Here is a 19736-nt window from a genome sequence, read left to right on the forward strand (position 1 = left end):
ATGTGGCTTTCCATAAGTCATCTACATATCGGCCGCAGACCAACGGAGCGGTTGAGGCCGCCAACAAGAATATCAAGCATATACTACAGAAGATGGTGGGAACCTATCGGGATTGGCCAGACAAGCTGCCATTTGCTCTGTGGGGCTACAGGACTTCAATCAGAACTTCTACTGGAGCAACTCCATATTCATTGGTCTATGGAATGGAGGCTGTTCTACCCATTGAGATTGAGGTACCGTCGTTACGAGTATTGGCTGAATGCCAGATAGCCGAAGCAGATTGGCAGCAAAGCAGATTCGAAGAACTCATGCTCTTTGATGAAAGAAGACTGAAAGCACTGTACCACATCCAAGGCTATCAACGCAGAATTGCCCGGGCTTTCAACAAGAAGGTTAAGTCTAGGAATCTGAAAGAAGGAGATTTGGTGCTCAAAGACAACCGAGCTCCCATCCACGACCCAAGGGGCAAGTTCAAACCGAATTGGACTGGTCCTTATATCATCAAAGCTATCTGGTCAGGTGGAGCTGTGGCTCTGATGGATCTAGATGGCTTGGAGTTCTCACAACCGATCAATATGGACAAGTTGAAGAAATACTATCCTTGAGAGGCTCGCTAGGCCGAAAACCCGAAAGGGCGACCTAGGCAAAAGTCAGAGCACAAAAAATTAGAAAATATAAAAACTGAGCTCGCAAGGTTGAAAACCCGCAAAGGGCGGCCTTGGCAAAAGTTAGAGCGCAAAAGGAGAGTGAAAATACTCGAGTGAACCTGGGCCTGGACTACGTAAGGCTTGATTCCCATCTTTGGGATACGTAGGCAACTTCACCTTGAAGTTTAGCCATAAACTTTTCCCCGATCAACTCTGTCCATTTCGATCATCTCAGTCATCTTTATCCATCAGCATTTATCGCGATCTCCGGTACAGTGCTATTCAAACTAGGGGCAACTTTCCGTTGCCGCGATGATGCAAAGTTACTCAGACTAGGGGCAACTTTCCGTTGCTATGAAGTGCCGCATTGTTCTTCAGACTAGGGGCAACTTTCCAGTTGCAGGAATCTGGGGTTGTGCATCTCAGTGACAAATCTTCGGCGTGTCCAGTTCTGATCCACATCGAAAATAGTTTTGAAAAGTTTTAATAAAAGTTGACTTTGTTCAAATCAATTTTTTTACGACTAAGACCATTTTTGGACCAAAAGCGGAAAATTTTCAGTACCACAACTTTCAATTTCATTGATTTCAAAACTGAGTTCTCCTGCTCTTGCATTACAATCGAGGTTGCTTTTTTAGTACATTCATAACGAAAACTTGAAAATGCTAAATAAGCAATAAATTTGGGGCATAGTTGAATCAAGTATCTCTGCGTCCCCTCCCAGAGCTGGACGAAGCATCTGATGCCAAGCTAGGCCCAACCTGTGCCTCCTCATTGAGCCAATCCAAGCACTCATCGGACAAAGTGCAACTGAAAGTTGAAGCAGGGGCCAGGAGCTCTCTAGTCCTCCATGCTGTGGCATATCGGGCAAGCTGTGCACCCCGGACCGGGAAAGCAGCTGGGTACTCAATCCCCTCCGGTGGGCAGGTCTGATCATGACCAAACTGACGCAGGAACCGGAACGGAAAATAGAATACGCAGTGGGTTAGACCAATCAATTGGATCCCAATCAGCTGAGACATACTATAGCTCATTGCCGGGAGGTTGAGCCAAGGACAACGCCAAGCAATGCCGTCTGCGGACAAATTGCACATCCAATCGAACCACCACCTTTCGTCAAGAGCATTGACTAGACGCTACCGAAAGAAGTAGCCTCGAGCTGAATAGGCCGGGCAAGAATCCACAACCTGCAACTTGTCCATTAACCATACCTAGGGGAGGGATGGAAAATGAGAGAATAAAGAACAGAGAGATGTACGATGAGAGAAAAGGTGAGGAAAAGGGTTTTGTGAGAAAAACCGAGCCTGAGGGTCGAGTGATGTGAGCAAATATATATGTGAGGTCGGGTGGGAAACATTACCTGTAACAGCAGTGGACTCCCGGCGAACCTAGTCGCCTCCCGGCGATAGACAGAATCTAAGCCCATCAGTGTCTCGGCCAAGGTCATGGCAATACAGCTCTTTCCTTCTCTCAAGCCTTGGGCGACTTCAATCAGGCGAATGCTAGCCCCGCCAAAGCCCGAGGAAAGCAGAAAGTGAGACAACAAACATAAGCAGAGGGCGTGTTGCCGGAAACCCTGCCAATAATGGTTGTTGCGGTCACCGACGTCGGAAAAACGATGGATCAAACCGAGGATGTCCAGTTCCCCACTGCAGATCAGAGATCGAGCGTCATGCGCCGTAAGCCCACACATCCGCCCTAAAGCCTGAGCATGGCCAAAACGGAGCTGGGGCAAGATCATTTCAGAGCATTCAGACTCCATCAAAACCTGAAAATCTTCGAAAGTGGGACACATCTCTTGGCCGCCAAAGCTAAAAACGTGCGTCACTGGATTCCAGAACCTTGCCGCGGCATGGAGAAAAGGGAGCTGTAGCGGAGTACGGCTCAGCGTGAATAGTGCATTCAAGCCGAAACCCCGAAAATTCAGCTTTTCCGAGCCATCTAGAGAAGAGATCCAAGATGTGACATTTTCTGTGAGAAACGCCTCCATCTTTGTCTAAAACTAAGATGAAATGAATGTTCCCGAAGTTGAGGCATTTATAGAAGGAAAAACACTATTCACGGGGACACATGTTAAAAACCAGGTGGCTGCAGGACTGAGTGGCCGGCCGGCCACCTTTTCTGGCTGGCCAGCCATTTACTTTTTCAGAAATGGCCGGCCAGCTGTCTCTCTTCACAAAAATGGCCGGCCGGCTCCCAGGGATGGCCGGCAATGCTGTAGTGTATCTCATTGGCCCTGTTTTACCCTTCGAGGGAGAGTTCCAAGCATTTCCATGCAACGGGAGAGTCAAAGGCCTTCATCTCCCTCGGTTTCGGATGCGTTCCGGTGCCCAGATCATCAGAAGTACACTCTGTTGTTGTTTTGATTATCGAGTTGTTGTTTTGATTATCGAGTTGTTGTTTTGCTTATCGAGTTGTTTGTCGAGCGGACGTGTTTCGTGTTTTTGAGTCATTGCGCTCTGTTCAGGCAATCCTTGTTAAAATCTTGTTTATTTGCGTTGTCAACATTGTTGCATTTTGCTTATCGAGTTGTAAACTTCCTAAGGTCCTGTTATATCTTAGTAAGTTGAGTTGCTTAGTTTGTTGCGTCGGTTCACTACCTGACTTGGTGATTACACAATGCGCATTCCCATTCAATTTCATTCTTGTGCAAAATAAAATGATGCGATACGATGCTAAAAGTTTAAAATACAAACACCTTTTCAAAAGCTATTTCATTCCATCATGCTTTACAATAAACAAAGGTACAAGTTTTACAAAAAATAAAACTGCCTAACAATGTGCAAAGTGCTACAAACTACTAGCAAAAAGAAAAATAAAGCAGGAAACAACAGCATCAAAGTCCTCGGGAACGGGAACGAGAAGCACTCCTCATCCTCTTCTGCGGGACAACCTCCGCACCATCATCATCATCTGAGTCAGAGCTATCATCCTCAGGATCCCCCTCAGCCTCACCTCTGTTCCCCGAACCAAAACCGGAGCCCCCCTCCTCAGCAGATGTCTCTGACTGACGATCGGTAGCCTCCTCCTCCTCCTCAGCGTCCTCCTCCTCCTCATCAGGCTCCACCTCTACAACGTGAGCCCTGCGTCTGCGGACAGGCCCTCCTCGAGCTCCTCGAAAAGGCCTAGATGGCCCGGCTCCTCGGGAAGGCCGAGATGACCCCGCCCCTTGAAAAGGCCCGGGTGACCCAACTCCCTGAAAAGGCCCAGATGGCCCAGCTCCCCAAGGAGGCCCAGGTGGCCTGGCCTGCGGCTGACCGGACCATGAAGGCATCTGAAAACAAAGAGTTCAATTCAAATACATCAGTCCAAATATATACATCAGATGCAGATACAAGCAAAGGCTACGTGAAGTGGGTGCATGTAAATGCAGTGTCCAAGTGGGGTGTGTGTCAGATGTGCTCTACACAAGTAGTCTATCGATGAAGTAGAAATCAGCATGTCATCAGAAGTATGATAAATGCCAGAAAACTGAAGGGTACCTGAATACCCGCGACAGACAACTGTGCCTCTCTACGCAGGACCATGCCCTCGAGTGTGGCCACCAGTCCAACCACCTCCTCCATGTACCCTCGCGGTGGCTGCAAAAATGAGTTCATAATCATCAGTGAACAAAAATGTCTAAACATCTGAATGATGAATGAAAAACAGTGGAGCATACCAGCGGTGAGTCAGGATCAATGGCGTATCGATCACTGGGCATCGGAGGCTCTAGCGGGATCGGGGTCGGAGAGATAGCCCCATACTGCCACGCCATTAACTCAGTCGGCATATCTAGCCATCCAGGATGAGGATAAGTCGACGGAACCGGAGGAACCGGTCTACTCCCACCTCTGGATGTACCAGCCCTGCTAGTAGAAGGGGCGTCTGCAGCCCGAGCCTGAGCCTGGCCCGAGGATGACATACCGGCAGGCCTCATCATCGGGATACGAGCTCCCGTCAATGGAGGCATCAAATATATGTGACGGTAAGTGGCGTAGTCCCCCTCCTCAATATATAATAAAGCATCACTACCCAGCATGGCGCCGACTACCTCCGAGTAAGAGAGCCTGTCAGCAGTCCGCATACTGACTGGGGGTACTGCGGGAGGATCCTGAGAAAGATACCCCCATACCTGGCGCAGAAAGCGTTCCCCTAGAAACCATGCCCTGCCAACCGGCCCTTCGAGCAGGACCCTATACTGGGAGATGTCTGACCCTCCGGTATACTGAAGTCGGAGACCGTCACCCAGGGACACCCAGGGCTGCCATGTGATCTGCGGATAATAAATGCATAAACCAATCAGAAATCGAGAATATGCAGAGCAAATCAAAGATGAAAATGAAAGGAACTGAAAGTTCTGAGGTACCTCTGAATGCTGCACAGTGTCAAAGTACTGTCGCAAGTAAAGGAGGGTCTCTCGGGGTCTCGGCCGGTGCAGGCCCTCGAACACCAGTGAGTATGGGGTCATGGGAACCCCTGCCACCTCCAACTCTGGGGCTAATGATGGAAAGTATACATAGACCCATAGCTGAGAAAAGCAGTGCAGAATGTAAGTACGAAACGCTGAGGGCAAAATACAGACTGTAAAAGTGTGCTGTGTGTGCAATGTACAAGTAATGAAGAGCAGAAATGTAAATAAAGAGGACAGAAAAGTACCTCCCAGGCTCTCCAGTAGCCGCCAAGTAAATCGCCCCGCCCACGGGAGGTCGCGCTCATATGAAAGTAAAAGGTAGCCAGGCCGGCGCCACCCCAGTCATATCGATGGACCTGTGATAGGTCAACCAGAGCGCTCAGCAGATATAACCCGACTGTGTTCCCTCTATCGGCGAACAGGGTAGTCCCGAAGAGGAACATAAGGAAACCACGGGCATACTGCTCTGTCTCCTCGGGAGTCTCAGGCACCATCTCTGCCTGCCGGAAGTGGGAAGAGAACCAAGTGTATCGGACTCTCCCAGAAACCCTGTCAACAGGCGGGCGGGCCCCCAATAGATACATCCAAGCGGCCTCCCACTCGCCCATATCCTCATCATAAGGGATGGACCAACCTCCTATGTCTAAGCCAGTCAACACAGCGAAGTCTAGAGGCGTCATGGTCATGTCCCCGGTAGCAGAGAAATGAAAGGAGTTGGTGGTGTCCCACCATCTCTCTACCAAGGCTGCCATCAGTGTCCTCCTGGCAGGACAACGTGACAACCCGACGCAGAAGGGCCCGAATCCTGCCAAATCTACCAAGTCTCGGACACCCTCCGGGAGCTCAGCATACCAGTTCCGCGCGATGGTGGAACCATTCCCCCGCACACTGCGGGAACCAACCTGCATTCAGAATGAATACATGTGTCAATAATGAGATGAGATGGGCTGTGTGCCGATGAGATGAGATGGGCTGTGTGTCGATGAGATGAAATGGGCTGTGTGCCAATGAAATGAAATGGGCTGTGTGCCAATGAGATGAAATGGGCTGTGTGCCAATGAGATGAAATGGGCTGTGTGCCAATGAGATGAAATGGGCTGTGTGCCAATGAGATGAAATGGGCTGTGTGCCAATGAGATGAAATGGGCTGTGTGCCAATGAGATGAAATGGGCTGTGTGCCAATGAAATGAAATGGGCTGTGTGCCAATGAGATGAAATGGGCTGTGTGCCAATGAGATGAAATGGGCTGTGTGCCAATGAGATGAAATGGGCTGTATGCCGATGAAGTGAAATAAGCTACATACAAATTTTAATCTAGGCTGCGTGTTCAGAAAATTTGAAGTTTGGGCTGCGTGTTCAACTTTCTATCAGTGTGGGCTGCGTGTTCACTATTCAACTGGGCTGCGTGTTCAGAAAATTTGAAGTTTGGGCTGCGTGTTCAACTTTCTATCAGTGTAGGTTGCGTGTTCACTATTCAACTGGGCTGCGTGTTCAGAAAATTTGAAGTTTGGGCTGCGTGTTCAACTTTCTATCAGTGTGGGCTGCATGTTCACTATTTAATCTGGGCTGCGTGTTCAGAAAATTTGAAGTTTGGGCTGCGTGTTCAACTTTCTATCAGTGTGGGCTGCGTGTTCACTATTTAATCTGGGCTGCGTGTTCAGAAAATTTGAAGTTTGGGCTGCGTGTTTAACTTTTTATCAGTGTGGGCTGCGTGTTCACTATTCAACTGGGCTGCGTGTTCAGAAAATTTGAAGTTTGGGCTGCGTGTTCAACTTTCTATCAGTGTGGGCGTGTTCACTATTCAACTGGGCTGCGTGTTCAGAAAATTTGAAGTTTGGGCTGCGTGTTCAACTTTCTATCAGTGTGGGCTGCGTGTTCACTATTCAACTGGGCTGCGTGTTCAGAAAATTTGAAGTTTGGGCTGCGTGTTCAACTTTCTATCAGTGTGGGCTGCGTGTTCACTATTTAATCTGGGCTGCGTGTTCAGAAAATTTGAAGTTTGGGCTGCGTGTTCAACTTTCTATCAGGGTGGGCTGCGTGTTCACTATTTAATCTGGGCTGCGTGTTCAGAAAATTTGAAGTTTGGGCTGCGTGTTCAAATTTCAACTAGCGTGAGCTGCGTGTTCACTACTCTAATCTGGGCTGCGTGTTCAGAAAATTTAAAGTTTGGGCTGCGTGTTCAAATTTCAACTAGTGTGGGCTGCGTGTTCACTATCTAACTGGGCTGCGTGTTCAGAAAATTTAAAGTGTGGGCTGTGTGTTCACTTTCGAATTCGGGCTGTGTGTTCGACAAATCAGTGTTTGAGCCGTGTGTTCGCCTCTTAACTAATGTGTACTGTGCGTTCGCAATTAATTAATGAGCCGAGTGTTCAGAAATTCGAGTGTTGAAACTACATGTTCAGGATGCAAGCAAAGTACTATGTCATAAGCTAAACTGCGTGTTCAAGCATGGCAAAGGTGCGAAATGTAAGAAAAATACAGAAAATGAAGTAAATACCTCTCGGGCCTCATGAGAGAGGTGATGCTCCGGCTCTCGGAGAAGCAGATCCCCGGGTGCTCGCTCGTCAAAGCTAGTAAAGTGACGGAAGACAGCACGCGGAAGGACATGTGTTGGCGGACGGTACCTCCCGGGAATAAAAGGTCGGGTCCTCGGGGGTAGAGTCATGGGATCAAAATCATCTCCGGCACCTGGAAAACCTCCGCCGTGGGGAGAATTACCCGCCATTTTCAGAAGATCTGCAAAAGGGAGCAAAAATGAGCAAAATGAGCCGAAATTGGAAAAAGTCAACAAAAGTCAACTCTCGGGAAATAAAAAAGTCAACAAAAGTCAACTCCCGAGAAAATCTTCCAAATATTGAGACAAACTTACCTCAAGTGGCGAAAATGCGAAAAGAAGCTTCGAAACCGAAATTTAATCGCTTCAAAGTGCTTGAAACCGAATATTTTTGCGAAAACAATTTGCACGGGGCGTTGGAAAACGCGTATGAAACTCAGATCTGGAGAAGAAAGTGGTATAGGAGGCAAGAAAGGGGAAGGTCTCGGCTGCCTTATATAGGCCCCAAGTCTTGGATTGAAGGAGCATCAAGAAAGGGGGTGAAAAGACCAAACTACCCTCGGATTTGGGCATATGGCCGGCCGGCCCTCTTTTCTGGCCGGCCAGCTATCTGCTTTTTGGAAAACTGGCCGGCTAGCTATTTGCTTTATGGAAAACCGGTTGGCCACCTCCCCTTGGGAAGATAAACGGCCGGCCATGTCCCCCACATGCCCACCTAGCTCTCTGCAAATTTTGAGGAAGATCGGAGTTCCCGGGACCTGAAAAAGTTCAAGAAAAGTACACTTCCGGTCGCGAAATAGCTCCGCCGGGACTTCGGCTTCGAGTTCTGACATATGTCTCAACATCATTCATCGAAATCAAAGTGTATCCTTTTTGAACGAGTTGTATCCTTTCTAGGAAGAGGGTCGGAGACCGTAATTGAGTTACCTTCGCCGAAACACGCGTTTCCGTACTCGTTGTTTCATGACAAACGGGCACCCTGATTCATGCTCGTTTCGCACTATCATGCACATAACTTGCATTCTCATGAGCATACCTGCATTAACATGCACATTTCTTGATATTGGCATACCTCTATGTTTGAGCATACGTTGTCATGCATGTTCCACTTTTGCATTGCAATGCATTCACTCACCGACGCTGCGTGTGTCAAACTTTTGGAATCACATTAAATATATGTATATAGCATATTGTACTTGTTGCAATTTCTCTCTTTTACAGGCACGATATTGTATGTACGGTTCAATTGAGGCTGGTGCGACCAGACGAATCGCGCAGGTATCGTATCTTCTCCGTGTGAGACATGGCGGGGATTGAATAATCCTCCGCATTCTTAACTGTTTGAAATGTAGTTGTTGCTTTGCATTCTTACTTAAAACTGTTGCATCTATTTGCGAATACTTGCTTCATTACAGCTTGCTGCATTCGCATGATCATGAGTGATAACCGGCTTCGCGTAGCGTATAAGTCCAATCTTCAAAATCTTCTTGCATTATCATTTGCATTTTGCCCCCTGCCTGCGGGCGCATCTCTGTTTATCCTGTATGTTTGTCTAAGTCTTCGGCCTTGTCAAAAATGGGTCGTCTCTGGGCTTTGACATTCACTCCCGTCACTTATGACTTTCGAGTTCTGTCAAAGAGGGGCAACTGTAGACACCCCATTTTTGACCGACCTTAAGACTCAGATGTCACTGATTGAGCGCTTGGTGATGTTGCATAATGTGCTCGTTCAGAAGTTTCAGAGTTGCGGCCGTGAGCCCTGCCTCCGGACTTCCGAACCCTCTTCTGTGCCTTGTCTCGGTTTGCGAACCAGACTCAGTTTTCTCTGTTTCTTTTCCTGAGGGGAGGGAGAGGTCCCGTAGACCATCTCTCAGTGACCGTGGGCTACATCATTTTGCCCATTTCGGAGTCCGGTTTCCGGTTTTTCGGGACCATTGGCCGTGTGCCTCGGTTCGGGACCGCTTAACCATCTCCTATTGCTCCGGTTTTTGGCATACTTCCTATTTTCTCCCTTTTGAGGGACACTGGGGTCTGAGAAACCCACTTCGTGGCCGAATACCACTTTCGGTGCTTAACAGCCCATTTTCGGGACCTCGAACTGCGCGTTTTGGTCCCCGAGCATTCGTTTTGCAACGGTTTTCGTTCATTTTTGGCAGGTACCTCTGTTTCATCACCGGAGAGGTCACTGAAGGGTGGGAGGCCAGCAATTGTTGCAGCAACCAGTTATACATCCTCCGACGCCCTCCGGCGCCCGTTTTTCACACTTCCGGGCTAATGTTGAACACCTTGGGCCCATTTTCTCGAACTTTGAACCACATATTTGTGATTTACACACATGAGAGGACCCTAAAAGTTGGTGGCCGGCCATTAATGTTACTTGACCCTTTTGACCCCCTCCTTCCGGGCTAATGTTGAACACCTTGGGCCCATTTTCTCGAACTTTGAACCACATATTTGTGATGTACACACATGAGAGGACCCTAAAAGTTGGTGGCCGGCCAGTAATTCCACCTGACCCTTTTGAACCCCTCTTTCCGAGCTAATGTTGAACCCCTTGGACCCACTTTCTTGGACTTTTAACCACAGGGTTGTGTTGTACACACATAGGAGGACACCATCAGTTGGTGGCCAGCCACTAAATCTGATTGACCCTTTTGACCCCTAGCCGGCCGGCTAGGGGGTGTGGCCGGCCGGCCACCTGCAGCAAAAGTAACAGGCCGGCCGAACTCCTTGCACTGTGCACTTTACAGCTGTGGAGCTTTATCCCCCAGAAAATATCAATATCCGGGCGATATTTTGTGGGGGAAAGTTTCTCTCCTTTTCCCCCACCTTTACACCCCCTTTTTGGCCCTTATAACAAGCAAGCTATATCATTTGTTGGGGTTAGAAAATTTGTTCTTCAAGCTTCCATACACAAAGCCATTTCTATACCTCTCATTTCCTTGAAAATTCCTAAGTCCCTAAGCACCATTTCTTCTACACCACCAAGCTCTACCACCACCACCTCATTTCCAGCAACAAGGAAGGCTTCTCAAAGGCTAAAGGAGCTGCAAATTGATCCAAGAAGCAACAAAAGCTTTGATCTTCAAGGGTAAGTAACACTTTTCCTCTTTTGACCCCTTTTCTTGATCCATTTGTAAGCCTTATATGATTTTTGTTTCAAGCTCCGGCCCTAACTGAAAGGGGCCCTCTTTTGAGCTCATTTTCACGTTTCATTAAGGGCTCAACCCTGCTTGAGCCCTCCATGGTGCACTTGCTTCATTGATCCTCTTATATGTCATAATCTTGCATGCTATTTTGGGCCCATGAGTAATCTGTTTTTGAGCATGTTGTAAACTGATATTAGGCTTATTTTGAGCCCCTCTTCAACATTGAAGAAGGGCTCAACACCATTTGGGACTTCCATGTTGTACTTACCTTTATACTCCTCTTTTCTTCCCCATTCTTGCATGCAATGGCAGCCTACCATGCTTTTGTTTTTGGCCATTTTACAGTTCTAAAAAAGTGCTTATTTTGGTCCATTCTTCATATTTAATTTAGGTCCTTTCATGGTTTGGGACCTCCATATGCCACTTCATGTTATATCTCTCTTTTATTCCCCATTCTTGCATGTTTAGTTAGCCTATCATGCTTTTGTTTTTGGCCATTTTACAGTTCTGGAAATAGTACTATTTTGGCCCATTCTACATGTTTTATTAAGGGTCTTTGGCTGTTTGGTGAATATTTTGCATACCTCATGTTATAGCCACTTTTGAACCTCATTTTGCATCACATTTCTATCATGTTTGTATACTGATTTTGGAGCTGACATATACTGTAAATATTCATATTTTTGGTCCCTCTTCAGTGTTGTAGAAGGGAATTTTTCAGTTTGGATTTTTCTTATATCACTTGCTTCATTACCCCTCTCTTGGCCCCTATTCTTGCATGCCATTTTTGCCATACCTATGCTTGCATTTTAGCCATGTTTATAACTGCGAAAGTGCCTTTTTTGGGACTGTCTAGCTTCTGTCTTTGCATTGCATGTCCATATTGTGCATGTTTGGCATAGCTATAGGCCATTCCGGTTGCCTAAATTCGCATTTCGGGACAATTCCATGCATTTGGTGTCATTTCGCCTCATTTCGGGACTGCTTTCCCCCATATTTTAGTGCTGAAATTCCATTAGAATGATTGCATGCCATTTCCATGCCATTGCATCGCATTTTGCCATTGTCTCGGTTTGCGTGCCCGTGTGCACACATTTCGAGGCACTTCATTTTTTATCCGTCGGCATCCTATGTGAGTGTGGCTGAGGCTCACTCATGTTGGTATAAGCCCATATCACATTTTCATGTCATTCGCATTGTGTATGTCATTGCCTCAGTTTGCGTGCCCGTGTGCACGCATTTCGAGGCACCTCTTTTTTTATCCGTCGGCATCCTATGTGAGTGTGGCTGAGGCTCACTCATGTTGGTATAAGCCCATATCATGTTTCCATGCCATTGCATCGCATTCTGCCATTGCCTCAGTTTGCGTGCCCGTGTGCACGCATTTCGAGGCACTTCATTTTTTATCCGTCGGCATCCTATGTGAGTGTGGCTGAGGCTCACTCATGTTGGTATAAGCCCATATCACATTTTCATGTCATTCGCAATGTGTATGTCATTGCCTCGGTTTGCGTGCCCGTGTGCACGCATTTCGAGGCACCTCTTTTTTTATCCGTCGGCATCCTATGTGAGTGTGGCTGAGGCTCACTCATGTTGGTATAAGCCCATATCATGTTTCCATGCCATTGCATCGCATTCTGCCATTGCCTCAGTTTGCGTGCCCGTGTGCACGCATTTCGAGGCACTTCATTTTTTATCCGTCGGCATCCTATGTGAGTGTGGCTGAGGCTCACTCATGTTGGTATAAGCCCATATCACATTTTCATGTCATTCGCAATGTGTATGTCATTGCCTCGGTTTGCGTGCCCGTGTGCACGCATTTCGAGGCACCTCTTTTTTTATCCGTCGGCATCCTATGTGAGTGTGGCTGAGGCTCACTCATGTTGGTATAAGCCCATATCATGTTTCCATGCCATTGCATCACTTTCTGCCATTGCCTCGGTTTGCGTGCCCGTGTGCACGCATTTCGAGGCACTTCATTTTTTATCCGTCGGCATCCTATGTGAGTGTGGCTGAGGGTCACTCATGTTGGTATAGCCCATATCACATTTTCATGTCATTCGCATTGTGTATGTCATTGCCTCGGTTTGCGTGCCCGTGTGCACGCATTTCGAGGCACCTCTTTTTTTATCCGTCGACATCCTATGTGAGTGTGGCTGAGGCTCACTCATGTTGGTATAAGCCCATATCATGTTTCCATGCCATTAGATTGCATTCTGCCATTTTCTCAGTTTGCGTGCCCGTATGCACGTATTTCGAGGCATATCATTTTCATTGCATTCTGCCATTTTCTCAATTTGCGTGCCCGTGTGCACGCATTTCGAGGCATATCATTTTCATTGCATTCCGCCATTTTCTCAGTTTGCGTGCCCGTATGCACGCATTTCGAGGCATATCATTTTCATTGCATTCTGCCATTTTCTCGATTTGCGTGCCCGTGTGCACGCATTTTGAGGCATATCATTTTCATAGCATTGTGCATACTAGGTTGTATCTTATATTGTATTCTGCCATTTTCTCGATTTGCGTGCCCGTGTGCACGCATTTCGAGGCATATCATTGTCATAGCATTGTGCATACTAGGTTGTATCTTAGATTGCATTCTGCCATTTTCTCGGTTTGCGTGCCCGTGTGCACGCATTTCGAGGCATATCATTTTCATTGTATTTTTCCATTTTCTCGGTTTGCGTGCCCGTGTGCACACATTTCGAGGCATATCATTTTCATTGCATTCTGCTATTTTCTCGGTTTGCGTGCCCGTGTGCTCGCATTTCGAGGCATATCATTTTCATAGCATTGTGCATACTAGATTGTATCTTAGATCACATTCTGTCATTTTCTCAGTTTGCGTGCCCGTGCGCACGCATTTCGAGGCATCTCATTTTCATAGCATTGTGTATGTTAGGATTATATCTTAGTCGCATTTCATGCATATCATGCATATTGCATCATGTTCGGAATAGGAGTTAGCCTGGGCACGGGAAACGAGGTGCGTTTCGTACTTCAAGTGACGGAACGTGTCTCAATTCCCCAATCACCAACACTCCGGATTATCCGTGATGGAGTTAGGTTTTAGCTGTAGTTTCATGTGCATTCATTCTATATTGAGTTGTGCATTTCGACTCTTCGGCCATCATGCCTCAGTATGCGTGATTGGTGGCACGAGGATCGAGACATGCATACATTTGTGAAAATACATTGCTATGCCCCTTTCCTGCTCTCTGTTGCAGCAAAATCAGGAATCAGCAACTTTCCGGGACTTGGCACGCATTTCAAGAACAGGTGTAAACAGAGGCTAATTGGGGCATTCCGGTGGATTTCCGCGCAAGGCAACCCGGACATGCATCATCCATCAGAAGCAAGGGAGTCCCTGGCTTGCACGCCAGTTTTACTTGCTTTCTTAGTTAATTCATTAATTAATTAGGAATTTGTATATTATTCGGACTGTAATATTTTGGACTGTAATATTCTTTTATTTGGGACTGTATATTTATTCGGACCCTCTGCGCGAGGGCACAACTGTAATAAGTGTGCGTGTGTGTGTTGTATGTCTTCCAACCCCACGTCTTTCTCCCTTTTATTTATCCGCTTATGATGGTTAGATTAGGGCATATTTAAATTAGCATACAGTATGACAGCATGTTTGCATTCATTCATCTGTATTGCATGCACCGGGCTCGGCGCATCATACTAACTGCATTGTACTTTCAATTTCAAAGTTGAATACATGATAGTTGTAGCATTTCATATACCATGTTTAGAATAGCCGAGCCTGCTATAGTTTGCATTTTTGCATGTGTTGCATTAGGCATTTCTGTATAGTTAGGATCATGCATGATTTCTAATGAATTCCTATTTTGGCTTGGAGTACTCGGTAAGCTTTATGCTTTAGCATCCTTGCATGCGTGTGAGTGACTGCCATGAATAGCATGCTTACCATGAGGCTATGTGCTTATCTGATATAACTGCCTGAATGCCTGTGGGTGAAGGTTGGGTTACTTAAATTGGAATAAATCATCAAATGTTTTAAAGCCTACCTGCGGGTAGCAAACCATTTTCAAAAAATGCATGAAATGTTTCGTTCCAATTCAGGCGACCCGGTCTATATTTGTATGTTGTGCGCATCACATAGTAACCTAGGCTAATAAACCGGAATAAGAACTCACAATGTTTTCAAAAATTGATATCATGGTTAGTAGAGGCCGGTCTATGACCGGGCGAGCGGGGGTGCTCACGAAGTGACCTTCCCTAATCGTACCCAAGTTCCCGAGCCGAGGCAACTTTGGTGATGACGGACACGTGGCCTTTTGGCACCGAGTCAGGGTTTCCTAAATTTCCCAAAATAAAATATTTAGGTGGCGACTCTGTATCTGGCAAAGCAGTCCATGTTTGACACTTCTTTCAAAAATCAGTTTTCTCAAAAATGATTTGCCGGATTTGGACTCTTTGGTTCAGACTTAGAACCGTGACTGACAAAAGTTGAGTCCGAGCTGTGGCGAGGTCCCCCCGCGGGCTTGTTACAAACATAAACAACTGTTATGGATTACATTCAAGACCTATTCAATTGGCAAATTTCTTAATTATTTTTAAGAGTAATCCCTTCATTAATAGATCTGCACTTAAAAGTTATGTACTTATGTGTTTTATTGACACTTTCTGTTTTTGAAATTCTTCTTTAACGACAAAGTATTTCAATTCTCTATGTTAGCATCATTAGAATACTTGTCATTCTAAGAAAATAAAATAACTACAAAATTATCACAAGAAATTCTCAATGACTTGGCAACAAAAGTCAACAATCCCAAGTCCTGAGATAAAGTTCTGCAATAACAATTCATGAATTGTGGTCTCAAAGCACACCACAAATTCAACTTTCATAGAGGATACTTATGATAGTTCGTTTTACACTTTTCTTGATATTGCTCCCCCACATAATAGAAATAAAGAACCAAGAGTGAAATTTCTACTATCAATATATCATCTAAAGTTTGAATCTAATCAGTTAAAGATTATCAAACCTCATAAATGTAAACAAGTAATTTTTTATTCCTTATGATTATCTTATCACTTCCTTATTTGAGCATTAAGCTCCTCACAATAAATATATAAAGAATCGTTTCCATTCCAATTCATTTTATAAAAATTTACATAAGACTGGATTTATTTCCTTTTAGAACATGGATAACTTTATGTGAATATTCTTTCATTCTGAATCTCTATAGAACTTTTAATATATACTTTCTAAGACAATCTCAATAATTCATGTGATTCATTTAGAAATATTTCAATTTCTATCACATAGGTTGCCTCATTAATATATTTCATTTTAAAGTACTTAAAGAGAAATTTCTTAACTTGTGCAATAAATCACGTACATTATTGACAAGCAAAATATCATCAATATACAAAATCATAAATATAAACTTGCTCCCACTAACCTTTAGATATGTACACTAATCTAGAAAGTTTTCTTTAAATCTAAAGGAAAAATTAGTATCATAAAACTTAAGATACAATTTTTAGAAAACTTATTTAAGTCCATAAATTGATTTATTAAGTTTGCAAGTCACATTTTCATTTTTCTCAATAGAGAAACTTTTAGGTTGATCTAGACAAAATTCTTCATCTAAACTCTCTTTCAGAAAATTAATTTTTACATACACTTAATGCAACTCGATATCATAATGAGCTACTAAAGCCATAATGATTCTAAAGTAGCCATTTAAGAGACAAGTAAAAAATATCTTTTTGTAATCAATTTCTACTTTTTGAGTAAAATCTTTGGCCACGTATCTAACATTATATCATTTTATATTGCCCTTAGAACATTAAACATTTTTGTATCCTTAAGCAATTCAATGAGATCTCAAAATTCATTGTGGTCTATTGATTTCAACTCATCATTCATGACATCAATTCATTTAGTAGAATAAATACTTTCTATAGCTTGTAACAACAAACCTAGTCTTCACTTATCTCAATATCATAATACGATTGTTATAGATATACCACATAATCATTTGAAATGACTAATCTCTTTACCTTTTGAGATCTTAATATTATTTCTTGTGGTTCTTCTACAACTTTTCATTGGTGACAATTACATTATGAAGTAATTGATTATTCATTTGTTGTTCTATAGCATTAAGTTGTTTAACATCTATAGGAATGACAACTTCTTTTCAAAATTATGGATAAAGATACTTGTACCCAAACTTATTGAATAATCACATTTCATGATTTATCACTTCCACTAATTTCACCATTCTTATTTGATATTATCGGTTTCTATAGTTCTTGTACTATAACCAGATAGTGAAATTAATACCTTTTGAATTTTTCAAGATAATGAACAAAGTAACCACTGATTATTCTAATTACAATCCAATTTTTTTTTTTAATGTGGATCAATAATTCTAATTTTTGTAAACAACCGCAAACATGCAGGTGTGTTAAGTTCGATTTCCTTCATGTTCACAATTCAAAATAGGTGTTTGGAACTACCTTTCTAGGAATCCGATTCAATATGAAAACAATAGATCATATGCATCCACAATGTTATGGTTATTTAGAAATTACTTAACATACTCTTAGTCATATTCATTAGAGTACAATAATGTTTCTCAGCTATATCATTCATTTACAAATATTATACCTTTCATAGAGTTTAGCAAATAGACTCGTGGTTTGCACTATCTTTATTATCTTTATGATTTTCACATTTATGTTTAATTGCATTTCTTATAAAAAATATTTTTTTTTTGATGTTCTATGAATGTCGTAGTGAGTTCATAGTCGGCCATCCATTGTGAAAAATCCAGAAATCCGCTAGATATTGATTTGCGATTATGTATCAATTTTAAACAGTAACCAACAATCCCAATCAAACAATCAAGACAAATCAACACAACGATTTTACGTGAAAAACCCACAATTGGACACCTCCAATTGTGATAAAAAAAAACCACAGATAAAAGCCACAAAACAATCCACTAAAAAGACATAAAGAAATTACACAAGTATACTCTCAATTACCTAGCGAATCCACGCCTGAATTGAACCAACCCTTATGGGCCTCTTCCAACCCCGTTTTCACCTCGGAATTGTCTTGACGATAGCCACTCCAAAATCCACCAAAGCTTCAGGCTCGAATTCTTCAGAATCCACCGAAGAACAACTCTCTCTTTTGTATAGAATGAACAAATAAACCTTTGATGTATTCTTCTTAACCCTTGAGTTGAATACTCAATTAAACATCAAAGAAAACTAGCAAAATATCCCCAGATATAAACCTTAATATCCAAAAGAAGATCTGGAGAAGTAATCCTAAAATCTGACAGAAACACATACTTATAGAAATCTGAATCGCGATGCTCGCTCGAGCTAAGACTTGCTCGCTTGAACGAGGAACCAAAAACGCGTGTTTTCCATAAGTGGCTTCGCTCGAGCCAAATAACCTTTGTTCGAGCGTAAATTCATCCTTCTCAGGTTTTTTGCCAGACGCAGCCTTCGCTCGAGCGAGAACTTCTTCGTTCGAGCGAGCAAGGGAGGACAAGCAACTTTGAATGCAATTTTGCATTTTGCTTCGGGGGCGCTGCCCCTTGACCCAATTGTGGTGCTGCCTCCTGGACCCCCGCGAGCTGACCGGGCAGCTCGATCCCCGTCATAATTAGTGAAGTGGCAATCTTGAAAGTATTAACAGCACAAACTTCTCTGCAAGGCATAATTCGGGTTGGATTCACATCTAAAAACTCATAACCTCACTGAAATAAAAATGCGAAAACAAATACAACTGAAAGGAGTTTTGTCAAACGAGATTGCCAAGAATAAAAGCCTAACAATCTCCCCATTTGGCAATGCCGGTACAAAACACACCTAACAAATAAAATCCTAAACACCCCAACCCTTACAGCCAATAAAAACAAACTTTTTTCTCAAGGTCATAATCTGCAAAACAACTATTAGTCCCACAAGAGTATATGAAAAAGCAATAAACATATGACAAGATTATCTTGAAGTATGAGATGGAAAGCATGAATAGATGCAACTTGGAGATTTTAAGAACATGTAACATGATTAGATGAAAATTATGACTCATGAAAAGCAACTTTCTCCTCCTTTTTGTCACGAATTGACAAAGGAAGCTCAAACAACAAAAGCAAGATCATAAATGACACAAGCAATGATATGACGATGTAAATATCAGCAGCATGCAAGAAGGAAATAATAAGCAAACAGTGCATAGCAACATGCAAAACAACTATAGCCAATCTCCCTTACCAAACAAAACAAAGTGTTCATGCTTACAAACTCTTTTAATGATAAACTAAACTCCCCTTTACGAAAAACAACCACAAACATGGAAAACAAAGAACAGGAAGAAAACGACAAAAGTAATATGGTGGAGCAAGCAGGGAATTTCAGAATTGTACCTTAAAACACACAAGACTATCCAAGAAGCACAATTACTTGAAAACACAATGTGCACAGCCTCAAGAAAATTCCTTATAAACGAAAGTGATGCATTATGTGAAAAGCATAGATTCCATGAGAAAAGTGTGTGTGTGTGACTCTTGGAGTTCAACAAACTCAAGATTCAAATCCTAGTAGTGATCTGATAGCTGGACCTCTGACAAGAGAATCTAAGCACAACTACGGAAAGTCAAACCACTAGGAATCAAGGGGTATTTGGCGAGTAAAGGCGGAGGCTCCACCTCAATCAATGAATCCTTTATTTTTTTCCTTTTTCTTTTTACATCTTTTTCTTTTCTTTCTTTTGCACATCCTTTTTTTTTCTTTCTTTCTTTTGCACATTTTTTCTTTCTTTTGCACACTCATTGGCAGCTGACACACTCAAGAGTATGGAAACCGAACCAGAGAAGCATGAATATAATAAGGATGGCCTGGTTGGTGACTCTGAGGTAGCCTTTTCCTCATGCCTAGACTACAAAGAACAGAGGGGAAAGTCATGGAGATGCAAAAAGATGGAAGGT

General features: G+C 43.6%; 1 protein-coding gene across 1 annotated transcript in view; it reads right to left on the reverse strand.

The window, feature by feature from the left end:
- The window catches only part of LOC145824437 (uncharacterized), a 64180-nt gene that overhangs the window by 22112 nt on the left and 22332 nt on the right, over positions 1–19736 (reverse strand). Inside the window, exons 3-5 of the mRNA XM_082924098.1 lie at positions 4309–4902; positions 4130–4228; positions 3541–3921 (exon numbers count right to left, since the gene is read on the reverse strand). Coding sequence (XP_082780224.1) covers positions 3541–3921; positions 4130–4228; positions 4309–4902 — 1074 coding nt within the window. The remainder of the gene's footprint in view (positions 1–3540; positions 3922–4129; positions 4229–4308; positions 4903–19736) is intronic.

Source organism: Camellia sinensis, chromosome 4 (assembly GCF_055761805.1).
Source record: "Camellia sinensis isolate YWXY chromosome 4, ASM5576180v1, whole genome shotgun sequence".
NCBI classification, from domain to species: domain Eukaryota; kingdom Viridiplantae; phylum Streptophyta; class Magnoliopsida; order Ericales; family Theaceae; genus Camellia; species Camellia sinensis.